At 47.2% G+C, this 13,897-nt stretch overlaps 1 protein-coding gene across 2 annotated transcripts in view; it reads right to left on the minus strand.

Annotated features, from left to right (window-relative positions):
- Positions 1 to 7,001, minus strand: part of GFPT1 (glutamine--fructose-6-phosphate transaminase 1) — a 63,691-nt gene extending 56,690 nt beyond the window's left edge. For both annotated transcript variants that reach the window (XM_075910966.1, XM_075910965.1), the window contains exon 1: positions 6,856 to 7,001. In XM_075910966.1, coding sequence (XP_075767081.1) covers positions 6,856 to 6,985 — 130 coding nt within the window. In that variant the 5' untranslated portion in view covers positions 6,986 to 7,001. The remainder of the gene's footprint in view (positions 1 to 6,855) is intronic.
- Positions 7,002 to 13,897: the final 6,896 nt, after the last annotated feature.

Genomic DNA, 13,897 nt, shown 5'->3' on the forward strand with positions numbered 1-13,897 from the left:
AAATTAGATGAGATTAGCCATCAAATCTAGCATCCCAGTTCAAGTGGTTGCCTTTACCTGATGCCCCAGAAAAAAGCATCTAACTAGTTGCACAACGGAGTTCATGGCATGAAAAAAAAAGAGAGAGAGAGAGAGAGAGAGAGAGAGAGAGAGAGAGAGGATTGCTTTCTGATTCTTGCAGCAACCACCATAAAACCTGAAATGCAAGTTTTCACCTGATTACATCCTGAATAACTGCAAACAGTATTAGACCAAAAATTATTCAGCCCTTTAAAAAAAAAAATCCAGCCACTCAAGATCTGATTGGTCGAATTATTTACAGACTACCGGGGGTTGCGCCCTCTGCTCGCTACGCTCGTCTACCTTCCCCCCCCCCCCCTCCCCCCAGTCTCTGGCCGCTTTCACTTCGATGAGAGAGCCTGTTGATGCTGATGACGTCATTCTGTTGTCCAACAGGAAAAACTTTTTTATATAGAAAGATAAGATCAGATTACCTTGCAAAACCTGTTTTAAAACTTTCTCTGAGGTGAGTCTGAACAATTTACGGGTGTGTCTAGACAGAGGGTTTTTTTTTTTAAAGGGCCTTTTTTCAAAAAGAACTTCACCTGCATCTAGACTGCCGTCACATTCTTTCAAATTTAAATTGAAAGAATGTGGCGGTTTCTTTTGAAATTGGTACACTTGCTTTTACCAGGAAGAATACCTTTTTTCAAAAGAGCTCTTTTGAAAAAGGGTGTTCTTGAACGCAAACAGGGCTTTTTCAAAAGAGAGCATCCAGATTGTCTGGGTGTTCTCTTTCAACAAAGCAGATCGCTTTTTCACAACTCTTGTGGCTGTATAGATGATCTCTTTCGAAAGAGGCTTGTAGTCTCCCTATGTGTATTCACACCACAGATTAATTTAATTCATGCTGATTACGATTTGCCATGTGAATACTGCATTATAAAATCCTTTTACAACCAGCTTGAAATCTTACCAACCCAAGCATCAAATCTACTCATCTGCCCCTTGCCATGGTGATAGGCAAGTATAATATTTTATTCTTACTAACCCCAAGCAAGTGTGGAATAGTACATAGTAGGGATGTAAAATCCCAGTTAATCAGTAAACTGGTTAACCTTCTAAGCAGCATTTTGCTTCCACCGTCCTGGGTAGTGGGCTGCCTCTCCCAGCTCCTGTGTTGGAGGGGGGGGGTAGCTCCGCATGTGGAGGGATCAGCTTCTGCTCCTGCCCTCCTCTATGGGAGGGGAGGGGGCAGCAGCAGAAGCCAGCATTCCCTACAACTTTTATGCATGCCCTACAGCAAAAAGCTCCCTCACCTTTGATTCTGGCTACCATAAAGGTCTACAACTTTTTTTTCCTTTGGTATGCAATGTTTTTAACTAGTTGATTGCCTCCCCTCTTTGCCTCAACATTTGTGGAAAGGGAAGGAAAAGATCCCATTTGCTCATATATTTTTGATCCACATTAAGGATGCTAAAATGTGGTTAATTGACTAATTGATGGAATTTCCATCGACTAGTCGATAGGCACTTCCGCATTCCTCCTTTGAAATATACAAGAGCCCCAGCGGCGACTCTTGTATATTTCAAAGGAGGAATGCAGAACTCCGCGCACAGCCCAGGGCCAGCAGGAAGTCCCACTGACTCCAGCGGCAAGCAGGTGTCTTCTTTAAATGCACAGAAGTCCCCAGAGGGGGCTCGTAGCGGCATGCAGCGTAGCATGGAGCCCGGGATCAGTGGGGACTCTGAGTCCCCCGCTGACCAAGAGCTCCATGCTACGCTGCATGCCGCTACAAGCCCCGATCCGTGATTCAGCTATTCAGCAGCTGTCCCTTTGAACCACGCATCTGCACAATTCAAAGGGGCAGCTGCCTGGAGCCCAGCATCAGCTACAGAGGGCTCCCTGGGAAATGCTACGGGGAGCCCAGGATAAGTTGGGGAGTCCCCTGCTGATCCCAGGCTCCATGGCTTTGAAATACACAAGAGCCCCCGCTGGGGACTCTTGTGCATTTCAAAGAAGGCACCCACATGCAGCCGGAGTCAGCGGGAGTTCCCGCTGGCCCCAGGCTGTAAGGGGAGTTCCATATTCCTCCTTTGAAATGTACAAGAGCCCCAGTAGGAGGAATGCAGAAGGGCCTATGGACTAGTCAAAAAAACTATCCAATAAGCAAATGCTTATCAGATAGTTGACTAGTCTTTAACATCCTTACTTCACATCATTACACTACACACCAGCACCCTACACTAATGATTCTTTTGTACCCTGTTTTCATTCTTCTGGATAGGAAATCTTTCTGCTTCACCCGGCCACCTGGAACAAGATACAGGTCCACAGATGTTGCTGGACCAGAGTGTCCCAGTTTACAGAGGTGCAACTTGTACAGCCAAAGCTCTGACACCTTTTGTATTATCGAACAAGACATTCTAGATAGTGCTTGGTACTGCCATGAGTTCAGGGACTGGATGTGATGACCTCTGGAGGTTTCTTCTACTTCTATGAGTCTATACAGGCAGTCCCCGGGTTACGTACAAGATAGGGACTATAGGTTTGTTCTTAAGTTGAATTTGTATGTAAGTCGGAACTGGCTCCAGATTCAGCTGCTGCCACTGAAACTGACCAGGGGCTGACTACAGGAAGCCAGAGGCAGAGTTGCTCTGCCCCCAGCTTCCTGGAATCAGCCTGATCAGTTTCAATAGCTGCTGAATCTGGAGCCTGGGACAGAACAGCTGGGGCACTGCCCGGTAGGTTCCCACAGGACCAACCCGGCAGCACCCCAACTGCTCTACCCGAGGCATCCCGCAACAAAAGCCTGCTCTGCTGGGGGGGGGGGGGGGGGGGGGCACGCACTAGCTGTGCCCCCTCCCCCCCAGCAGACCAGGGACACCCAAGCAAAGCCGCCGCCTGGGCGGCTTTGCTCGTTTGCCCGGGAGCAAAGCCGCCCAGGCAGCGGGACCCCCGCCGCCTGAGCGGCTTTGCTCCTGTCCCCCTGGTCTTCTGGGGGGGTCCAGCAAAGCGCTGGACCCCCCCAGCAGACCAGGGACACCCAAGCAAAGCCAGGCGGCGGCTTTGCTCGGGTGTCCCTGGTCTGCTGGGGGGGGGGGGGTCCAGCGGCTTTTCTGGACCCCCCCCCCAGCAGACCAGGGGGACCGGAGCAAAGCCGCCCAGGCGGCGGGAGTCCTGCTGCCTGGGCGGCTTTGCTCTGGGGCAAACGAACAAAGCCGCCCAGGCAGCGGCTTTGCTCGGGTGTCCCTGGTCTGCTGGGGGGGTCCAGCGGCTTTGCTGGACCCCCCCCCCCCCCCCCCAGCAGACCAGGGAGACCAGGAGAAGCTTTTCTCGCCCCGGAGGACACGGGTGGCGAGAAAAGCCCCGTTCGTAAGTGCGGATCCGACATAAGTCGGATCCATGTAAGTCAGGGACTGCCTGTAATTCCAACATCCAAGAGTTTTGCTTGTATTGAAACAGAGGGGAAATATTTATGCAAGCATCCAGATCCAAAAGGTGCATACACAATACTGACCCACAGAATTTTCAGCGTCACCACAATTTTAAAAAGCAAATAGCAAAATTACTGCACATCTCAAAGGCTGGTTTTCCCAAGAGGGAAACTTCACCTGCACCAAAACTAGCACCATACTTTCAGCAAACCACGTACAGCAATAATTGTCTATTCTATTCTTAGCAGTGTCTCACTTTCCTCTTTGAGGCAAATTAGCATAAGGTAAGATGGAAGGCACATTACTGACTGCTGCCCTTCTTACTCCTTATATATTCTCTCTATGCTACAGAGCAACCTTTGAGATAACATATCCTAAAAGATTCAAAATCCTCTGTTTGCATGGAGGGTGCAGAAATTGTGAAGGTGTGCAGAGCAGATATAAAATATATAAAAGCTAATTTAGCTCAGTAACAGGATTTAATTAAAAAAAAAATCTAGGAAAAACTGTGGTAGGAACCAGGAAGGAAAAATGTACAGCATAACTCTCTAGAGAGGCGCAACAGTGAAACTAATATGACATGAACAAAACTGGGAGACTTTTTTTCTTCTCAAGTCTCCAAACTGGGGGAGCGGGGTTGAAGAGGAAGTTCCAGACAAGGAAGATTTTTCCCAAATGTCATCAATAAAGGAAATCTGACTATAGGTGGGATTTTGAAAAGTGTCTTAGTGCCTTAAGATGACATAAGAAGGGCTAGACTGTATCAGACCTAAGGTCCATCTAGCCCAGTGTCCAGTCTTCCGACAGCAGCCAAGGCGGGATGCCCCAGATGGACAGGGAATCATCAACTGAGCCATCCCCATTGGATGCCCCATTGACTTATTGTTACCAGTAGTAGTAACAGTATGACCATAGCACCTAAAAGCCACAGATATAGATCAAGACCCCACTGTGCTAGGTACCGTACAAACAGATCAAAGAGACAGTCCGCGCTGCTAGAGAACTCACATTTAAAAACAAGAGACAGATGGAGGAACAAAAGTAATCAATGACATAACACTGGTCATAACAGAGGGCAGTAGTATCAGCTCACCAGTTTCCGAACCATTCTCAGGTTTTCTTATAGGTATCATGGCCAAGGAGAGCTTTGAGGAAGTATTTGAAAGTGGATAACAAGCTTGCTTTGCAGATGCTTATGGAAAGTACCACTCAAGCCAAGGGGACAGCTTGAGACAAAACGCGAAGGTCTTTGTTTACACATAAAATAAGTGGGTAGGGCAAGCTGGCACCGAGGGTTAACTGGAGTTAGGTTTCAAGAGGTCCATAGCAAATGGGGGGATAACAGGCGGGGAGAGCGGGGAATGGCTTGTACTCTAAGGTTGTGTTTATACTATACTCTAAGCTCAGACTCTGACTCAAGTTCCCCTTTTGTCCTCACACAAATCAGTCAGACTTGGGTCAGAAAAAGTAATGTTAAAAAAAGTTTATTTGTGTAAACGCGTAACCAGTTACACTTTTGCAGGAGGGGACTGATGCTCACCATCCCCGCTCCCCTGCTGCCTCTGATTGACAGGAAGCTGCAGGCAACCCTGCCTCTGATACAGGAACTGGGGGGCTATGGGTAACTATAAGGATTAACCGATGAGCCAAGGCTCATCGGTTAATTGTGTATGCATTCACATCCTGACTTGTGTTAATATGGTGCAAACCCCTGTGTGGCAAACCAGTCTCCACTCATGGGTTCGCAGCAGTGTAAAAATCACACCTTTAGCTAAACATGTACAACTGTGTGTTTAAAGCAGGCCGTAGGTGCTTTTGAAAACCCTATTCCCCCCTGAGCCACTAGACAAGGCAGAGCACATGAGTAGCAACACCCCTTGTACAACCTGCCGCTGCCTCAGCTACAGACAAACCGTGGGCCTCATTCTATGAGGAATAACACCTTTTGTCGACAGAGTTCTGTTGATAGAAGGCATTATTGCATCTACATTGTCCTTTGCGTCCACACTCATGTCAACAGAGCGGCTTGCTTTGTCGACAGAACTGGATGTAGTCTAGACACTCTTTGTCGACAAAGCCTCTGTTGACAGAAGCCTGTAGTCTACACGTACCCTATCATCCCTAGTTAAAAGCATGATCTGCCTTGTAGCTCTGTTTCACTTCAATGGACTTGCAAAACCATCTCTCTCCAGCAAAGGAATAACCAGAAATTTCCTACACTTCTCAGCCACAACAAACTACCATGCAAAGGACCCCACCACACTGCAAGGAGAATTGGGATGCATGAGTGGGAAGCTAAACACAAACTTTTACTTTATTTGCCAACATTATTTCCTCCCACTGGCCCATGGTCCACAAAGAACCATATAAAGGAAACTTATATCCTGAAGCAGGACATTTGCATGATAACATTAAGAGGCCCAATTTTAAAATGTTGCAGTGTGTATATGGGACAGCTGTTCATTTAAAGATGATGTATATCTGCCCTGCCCCCAGCTATCATCCACCAGCTTCCTAGTAAGTTTCATATTCTTGGTGACACACACAGTTTATTTCATCCTATATAAATCATTATTGTGCAGCCCCAATATTTATTCCTTAAACTCTCTATATCATCCTTCACCTCCCATATCACTAACTCCTGCTGACAGCACTTACCCCATATCTTTCATCTCCCGCTCCCCATGCTGCCCCCATATTTCCTTTTAGCTTCCCCATACCGCTGCCCTCACTCCTACTTATTTCCTCTCATCTCCACACCCACTTTCCTTAATTTGCCCAACCCCCCCAGAATATCCCCATGTGTCCCTTCCAGACCCTACACCCCCTTCTCATACCGCCCCTTGTCTTTGCCATGTCCTTCACCTTCCCCCCCCCCCAATATAGACCCGCCCCCCGCCCCACCCACATACCCGGTACTGCCCCGTGTGCCCCAATACCCCTGCCCCGACAGTTCCCATCCCTGGAGCTACTGCAGCCCCTGCAGATCCCCCCCGACACCCCGCCCCTTCCCCTCTCGCCCCCCAGCCCCACCCCTTACACCCCCTCGCCCCCCGCCCCTTCCCCTCTCGCCCCCCACCCCCACCCCTTACACCCCCCCGCCCCTTCCCCTCTCGCCCCCCACCCCCACCCCTTACACCCCCCGCCCCTTCCCCTCTCGCCCCCCACCCCCACCCCTTACACCCCCCACCCCTTCCCCTCTCGCCCCCCACCCCCACCCCCACCCCTTACACCCCCCCCGCCCCTTCCCCTCTCGCCTCTCGCCCCCACCCCTTACACCCCCCCCGCCCCTTCCCCTCTCGCCTCTCGCCCCCCACCCCTTACACCCCCCCCGCCCCTTCCCCTCTCGCCTCTCGCCCCTTACACCCCCTCGCCCCCCCGCCCCTTCCCCTCTCGCCCCCCTCCCCCCCGGCCCTACCGCACATGGTGCCTGCGCGCGGGGTCAGCCCAGCTCTGCTCTGCGGGCCGCGCCGCTCCTCTGGCCACAGCAGCGGCGGGGGCGGGGCCGGCCGGGCTCCAGGGCGCAGGCGCCTCGCGCGCTCTGCCATTGGCTGGAGCGCCGCTGCCGTGGCACAGGGGACGTGGCAGCTCGAAGCCGGATCCGCGTCCGCGTGCGGGGAGGGAGGGTAGGTGGGGGGAGGGGCTGAAGGGGGAGAAGGGTAGGTGGGGGGAGGGGGATGAAGAGGGAGAAGGGTAGGTGGGGGGAGGGGGATGAAGAGGGAGAGGGGAATGAAGAGGGAGGAGGGTAGGTGCGGGGAGGGGGATGAAGAGGGAGGAGGGTAAGTGGGGGGAGGGGGATGAAGAGGGAGGAGGGTAGGTGGGGGGAGGGGGATAAAGAGGGAGGAGGGTAAGTGGGGGGAGGGGGATGAAGAGGGAGGAGGGTAAGTGGGGGGAGGGGGATGAAGAGGGAGGAGGGTAAGTGGGGGAGAGGAGCAGGAAACAAAAGGGGATGGGGAGTGGAAATGAGGTGGGAATTTGGAGGACCATAGGGAGGGGGAAGAGGAAGGGGGATGGGGACAGGCAAGGTGGCAGCAGAAAGTTGGACCCAACCCAGGACCAATGGAAATCCAGCAGTTGGCCCATATTGGATGTGTTTGTTGGTCTCAGTGCACTTCCCACATCCCTGCAAGGGCTGCAGTTAGCACTAACTGTCCAGGCCTGAATGGGTCTGGAGCCAGAACTCCCCTCTGCCCTGTACATCAAGGCTATGTCTACACTGAAAATAATCAGCTTAGCAGCATTGCACAACAGGGTTTTTCTTGTGCAAGAAGGGGTAGTGCAGACAGCTTCTTCTTGCGCAAGAGCCTCTTCTGCAAAAATGGTGGCTCATTATATATGCAAATGAGGCTCGGCAATATTCCACGCTTAGCCTCATTTGCATAGCTCTGGCGCAAGATCACGCCAGTGTAGACATAGCCCAAGGGTTGGAGGGTAGTATAGGAGAAGTGGGCAATGTTCCTGGTCTGTACTATAAGTGCATGTTCTAAGTCAGACCCCTGTTTCTTGGCTGTAACCAGGCCTTCTGGAAGCTTGTGACTTGGTAGGCATGCTAAGCTATGCCCAAGCATGCCCTCCATTTCAAGAGAACCGTGTCTGTAGCCCCCACAAAAGCCAAGAACTATTCAGTTATAACAAACATCCAATAGGGGATTCATGTGGGGAGCAGAGGGTGTGGAGTAGCTAAGGGGATATTTGTTGGATCTCATCCAGTTTCTGTGTCAATCATGAAACCTAGAAAATACTGTTATCTGAAACAAGATGGATGAGGGTAATACTTTTTATTGGACCAACTTCTGTTGGTGAAAGAGACAAGCTTTGAAGCTATATGGAGCTTTTCCCCTCAACTGAAGAAAAGCTGTGTGTAGGTTGACAGGCAAAGCGCTGGACGAATACTAAGGAAGGTTAAGTCCCTGCTGGTAAAACAGTCTAAACCCTGGATAGACAGCCCTTCACGTGTATTAGGGAAAGGAATCAAGTGATCAGGGAAAGGCAGGTCCAAGACCAGGAGTTTGGGGGGAGGGGGTGTTATCAGACTATGATTTAAGCCTAGTCAAAGCTTTTACTTGATTACAGAAGGCAGTTAAGGGCTGTGCTCCATCATAAACAAAAAATCACATAAGTAACTATGTCAGGGGACAACAGTTGTGTATTCTTGTGGGCATCGTGGACCTAGAGAGCAACACTTGAAAGCAGTAAAATACATTGTGGGTTAAAATTGAAAGGAACGAAAATAATCCATTAACCCTAGATGAAAGTGCTGAGTGTTTAGAAGAGAGATGCTGAAAACATAACATGTTAATTCTACCTCCCCACCCACACACAATACACAACTGGTCCTGCCCATCCTAAATGAAGGATTCTTGATATACACGGTTAAAAAGAAGATAAAGTCACATGACTGCTAGGTTTCATCATCAGATTTCTGTGCTCTCAGGCACAACCCCAGCAACCAATCACTTTTTGCATTGTAAATCCCCGGGGACGGTTATTTAGAACTCAGGTTTGGTAATTAGTTTTGAGCCAGAGCTTGACACAGACCACCCCATTTACTAGCTTAGCAGGAAGGAACTTTGAGTAGGTAGCAAGGAATGAGAGCTCAAACTCACTGCATGGCAGGTGAGTATGGTAGGAAGACACCTATGAGCTATGACTATAAGAGAAGGCTTTGTTTTTTAAGTCAGTGATGATGTTATTGGTGACACTTCATCTGAGGATCACAAAGCACTTCATTAGCAATAATTAAGCCTCAACATATTATTTGTATTATCCCATTTTATAGATGGTTAAACTGAAATACTGAAAAGTTAAGTGATTTGCCTAAATTCACAGTGGCTGGAACTCCTAGCTCCCAATCCCCTATTTTAACCCCCTAGACAGCACTGCAAAATAATGAAAAAGTTGAAAATAAGATGTATATTGCTGGCAGGAGCGCTCTATAAAAAAGCCTGTTTAAACAGCAGTAAATGGAGAACCTGTGCTGCCAAAAGCTAACGTAGTATGTGTAAATTCAGAAGAAGCAAGCTTTCAGCAAGTCCAAAAGTAAAGGTAATTTCCTACAATTTTAAAAATCCCTCAGACAAGTTTTCTTTAAAAAAAACAACCCCATGCTGGTTTTCAAAATCAGCATTGTCGCTTCAAGCTGAAATTGACTTGAAAAGCATAAAAGTACCCAGGATACATATCAACAAGTAAATTGCATAATCATCAAGTACACTGCAACTAGTAACCTAAATAAAGAAACACATTTTAAAATGATTTTTTCAGTATTTATTTAAATCAAAGGCTATGTCTACACTATAGACTCTTGCACAAAAAATATGCAAATGAGGTGAAGCATGGACTATTGCTGCATCTCATTTGCATAATTGAGGCTCTTTTTGTGCAAAAGTCTTGCTAAAAACGGGGCCTCATTAATTATTCAAATGAGGCGCAGCAATATTCTATTCTTTGCCTCATTTGCATATTTTTTACACAAAACGGGCAGCATAGTCATAGACAAACTGTTTAGTTTTTCCCCACCCTTCTTTCTAATGGTGGAGTATTGACCTTAAATTTTGATCTTCCTCACTCTTGTCTGACTCTGTATGATCCTATTTTAACAGATTTTAATTAAGGGACAAAGTAATAGGATATCCTTTGACAAGTAAATAATCTGGATTTTGAGTAGATGGACTACAAGACTGAGTAATTCAGTAAAAGAACTGTTTCCCTGGGAGAAGGGAAATCTACTAACCACTCATGCCTGTAGAACTGAGAATAGAAAAAAACCTCTCCATCCATCTACTCCTCACTCAATGATGTTGTAAGGATCTATTTGGTCAATGACACATGAATGGCATCAGCCTCAAAGTGCCACCATCTATCTTTTCACAGCCAATCTTTTTTCTTGGTTGTGTTTTTTGTTTGTTTTTGCTATTTCATGTAAGACCACTCCAGCATTTTACATTCTCATGCTGAAACTCACTGTTGAATTTTGTACAAGCCAGAAGCAACAAAGAATCTGAAGAGAGGAATCTAGATTTATTGGGCATGAAAGACCAGCTCCTACTTTCAGTGAAGCCAATAGGAAATTTTGTCAATTTGAGTGGGAGCAAGGTCAGGACAAAGTCATGGCTTCCAAAGCACCCAAGAAATGCATAGACTCATAGAACTGGAAGAGACCTCAGGAGTCATCAAGTCCAGCCCAAAGCAGGACCAATCCCACTAAATCAACCCAGCCCCGGCTTTGTCAAGCCGAGACTTAAACACCTCTAGGGATGGAGATTCCATCCCCTCCCTAGGGAACCCATCCCAGTACTGCACCACCCTCCTAGTGAAACAGTTTTCCCTAATATACAACCTAGACCTCCCCCACTGTAACTTGAGACCATTGCTCCTTGTTCTGCCATCCGTCACTACTGTGAACAGCCTCTCTCCATCCTCTTTGGAACCTCCCTTCAGGAAGCTGAAGGCTGCTATCAAATCCCCCCTCACTCTTCTCTTCTGCAGACTAAACAAACCCAAATCCCTCAGTCTCTCCTTATAGGTCCTGTGCTCCAGCCCCATAATCATTGTGGTCACCCTCCGCTGGCCCCTCTCCAATGCATCCACATCCTTTCTGTAGTGGGGGGCCCAGAACTGGACACAATACTCCAGATGTGGCCTCACGAGAGCCGAATAAAGGGAAATAATCACTTCTCTAGATCTGCTGGCAATGCTCCTCCTAATGCAACCTAATATGCCATTAGCCTTCTCGGCTACAAGGGCCCACTGCTGACTCATCTCCAGCTTCTCATCCACGGTAATCCCCAGGTCCTTTTCTGCAGAACTTCTACTTAGCCTGTAACTATGCTTGGGATTCTTCCATCCCAAGTGCAGGACTCTATACTTGTCTCATCTGATTTCTTTTAGCCCAATCATCTAATCTGCCTAGGTCACTCTGGGCCCTATCCCTGCCCTCCATATGGTCATTAGTATCATCACAAATCCTGGGTGTATTTATTACCAAAATGCTACCAGCACAAGCACTTCAGAAAAACTATAGAGTGATGGGTATGGGTATTCCAAGACTGAATAGACAGGAGGCAGAGGTCATTTTTCTAGGTGTGTATGCTTAGGAACTAGTAATGAATGGTTCTCACACACCAAACCCTTATGTAGATCCTTCTGGTACCTATAAAATGAGTTACAGGGCATCCCCGCTCTGTTGCCCCGATATATATCCATTCATCACTAAAGTTGTTGACACTAGTAGGAACTAATGTATCATAAGTCTGCCCATTCCCTGCTCTTAAGTCATGCAAAAACAAAAAACCCCAATATTCTGCGCAAATGGAAGTTAGCTGTGGAAAAATAATTCCTTGAAGTTGTTTCGCTATAAATCCAAGCTTTTTTGGAATGTATCTTGGACTTACAGCGAGGATGGCCTGACCCACAGACAGCATGCACATTCAGTGACTCTCAAGGTTGGTTCGAAGGGCAAGCAGAGCAGTTGATGAAAATGCCAGCTCAGGGGGAAACTAAGTGCCAGCTATCTATGCACCTGCTAGGTAAAAATATCCCAAAACAATAGTTTTGCAATTTTCAGTGACCCACATTTTGAATAGGTGACTTAAGTAATCTGAGCTATTTCTTCTTGCTGCTAGGCTGAAAGAACCTGCCTCATGAATCCCATCATAGTGGGTAATGTTTGCTGATTGCTTCACATCATGCAAAGTTATATGATGAGATGTACTGCTATATAAAAAGACTTAACAAGATGGTTTTCTTTAGAGACTTAGAATGAATCACATCCTGGTGCTCTTTGACCCATGAGTAGTTTCAAGATGAAAATTTAGATAGTCATTGTAGACTGTCTATAAAAGAGAATTGCAATAGCTTAGTTTGAATGGGGGAGGGGGTAAATCTTGTAAAATATTTTGAATGTGTATCTGCAAACTAAGAGCAAGTTAAGGTATCAGTGACAACCCAGAGCTCTTGTATTTTTCCACAGAATAGTAAACATTCTGGCTGCGTCTAGATTGGCATGATTTTCCGGAAATGCTTTTAACGGAAAAGTTTTCCGTTAAAAGCATTTTCGGAACATTGCGTCTAGATTGGCACGGACGCTTTTCCACAAAAGCACTTTTTGCGGAAAAGTGTCCGTGCCAATCTAGACGCGCTTTTCCACATAAAAGCCCCGATCGCCATTTTCGCGATTGGGGCTTTTTTGCGGAAAACAAATCTGAGCTGTCTATGCTGGCCCTTTTGCACAAAAGCTTTGTGCAAAGGGACTTTTGCCTGAACGGGAGCAGAATAGTATTTCCACAAGAAGCACTGATTTCTTACAGTAGGAAGTCAGTGCTTTCGCGGAAATTCAAGCTGCCAGTGTAGACAGTTGGCAAGTTTTTCCGGAAAAGCGGTTGATTTTCTGGAAAAACTGGCCAGTCTAGACACCGCCTCTGATGCACAATATTCATATTCATAATCTTATTCTCATTTGTAATGTGTGGTACATTTATTTTTATTCCAAACACTATCTCATAGTACACCTTTGATTTGTCCAATACCAGCAATTCAAAATGTGGCTTTCGTGACTGTCAGCTACGGCACCTGGAGTTGTACTTATGGCAGACCATAAGTACTGAAACTAATCTTCAGGGTTCAGCGCTCCTACTCTCAGAAAGTTGCAGAAGCAGGGTTCCTTTGAAGGAGCTTGACAATTTACATGCAGAACTGCAGGGACAATCTCTCTTTATTGTTTGTACAGCACCTAGCACAATGGGGTCCTGGTCCAAGACTGGACCCTCTAGGTTCCACAGCAATACAGGCAATTGTTATCCTGCCATTAAACATTTGTTTTATTCAAGTTTAATAAACCAATGCCTTTTCACTTAACTAACAATAAGGGCAGGTTTTTTGTTTTTACTTGCTAAATTGACATTGATTTGTAAGCATCACTTTGACACGTGTAAATTTACATATTGTTTATTAAGAGAAAGTTAAGAATATGGACACCCATCAATTAGTTTTTAAATTGCTGAAGCTGTGTTTCATATTTTCCCTCATGAGTGCACATTTTTATAGTGAATAATAGTGACCTTAGTTCCTTTTGTCTGGGGATACTTTATTGGGAAATGTTGCCCAGTGGTTATAGCAGGGTGCTCTGAATCGATGTACTTGCAGTGCCATGTTCTCCAATGGACCTACTGTGTGAACGTGGGCAAGCAGGCCTACATGCCGGGGAGGGGCAAATGCACTCCTCCCATGATCCCCCAAGTAAGCATGCTCCAGCTGGCTGATTTCCCTCCCCTCCAACAGGAGTAGGGATGTTAAATATCGGTTAATTGAATAGTCAAGTAACCTCATGAATTCTTACCAGTTATTCTATAGTCCCCGGGGGTGGGGCCAGCAGACAGTGCGCTCCAGCCCCACTCCTGGTATGCAGAGCATGGGGAAGGGAAGCTTGGGCAGTGCATTGCTCCTGCCTTCCGCCGGCTGAA

The sequence above is a fragment of the Pelodiscus sinensis genome, chromosome 28 (assembly GCF_049634645.1).
Source record: "Pelodiscus sinensis isolate JC-2024 chromosome 28, ASM4963464v1, whole genome shotgun sequence".
Taxonomy (NCBI): domain Eukaryota; kingdom Metazoa; phylum Chordata; order Testudines; family Trionychidae; genus Pelodiscus; species Pelodiscus sinensis.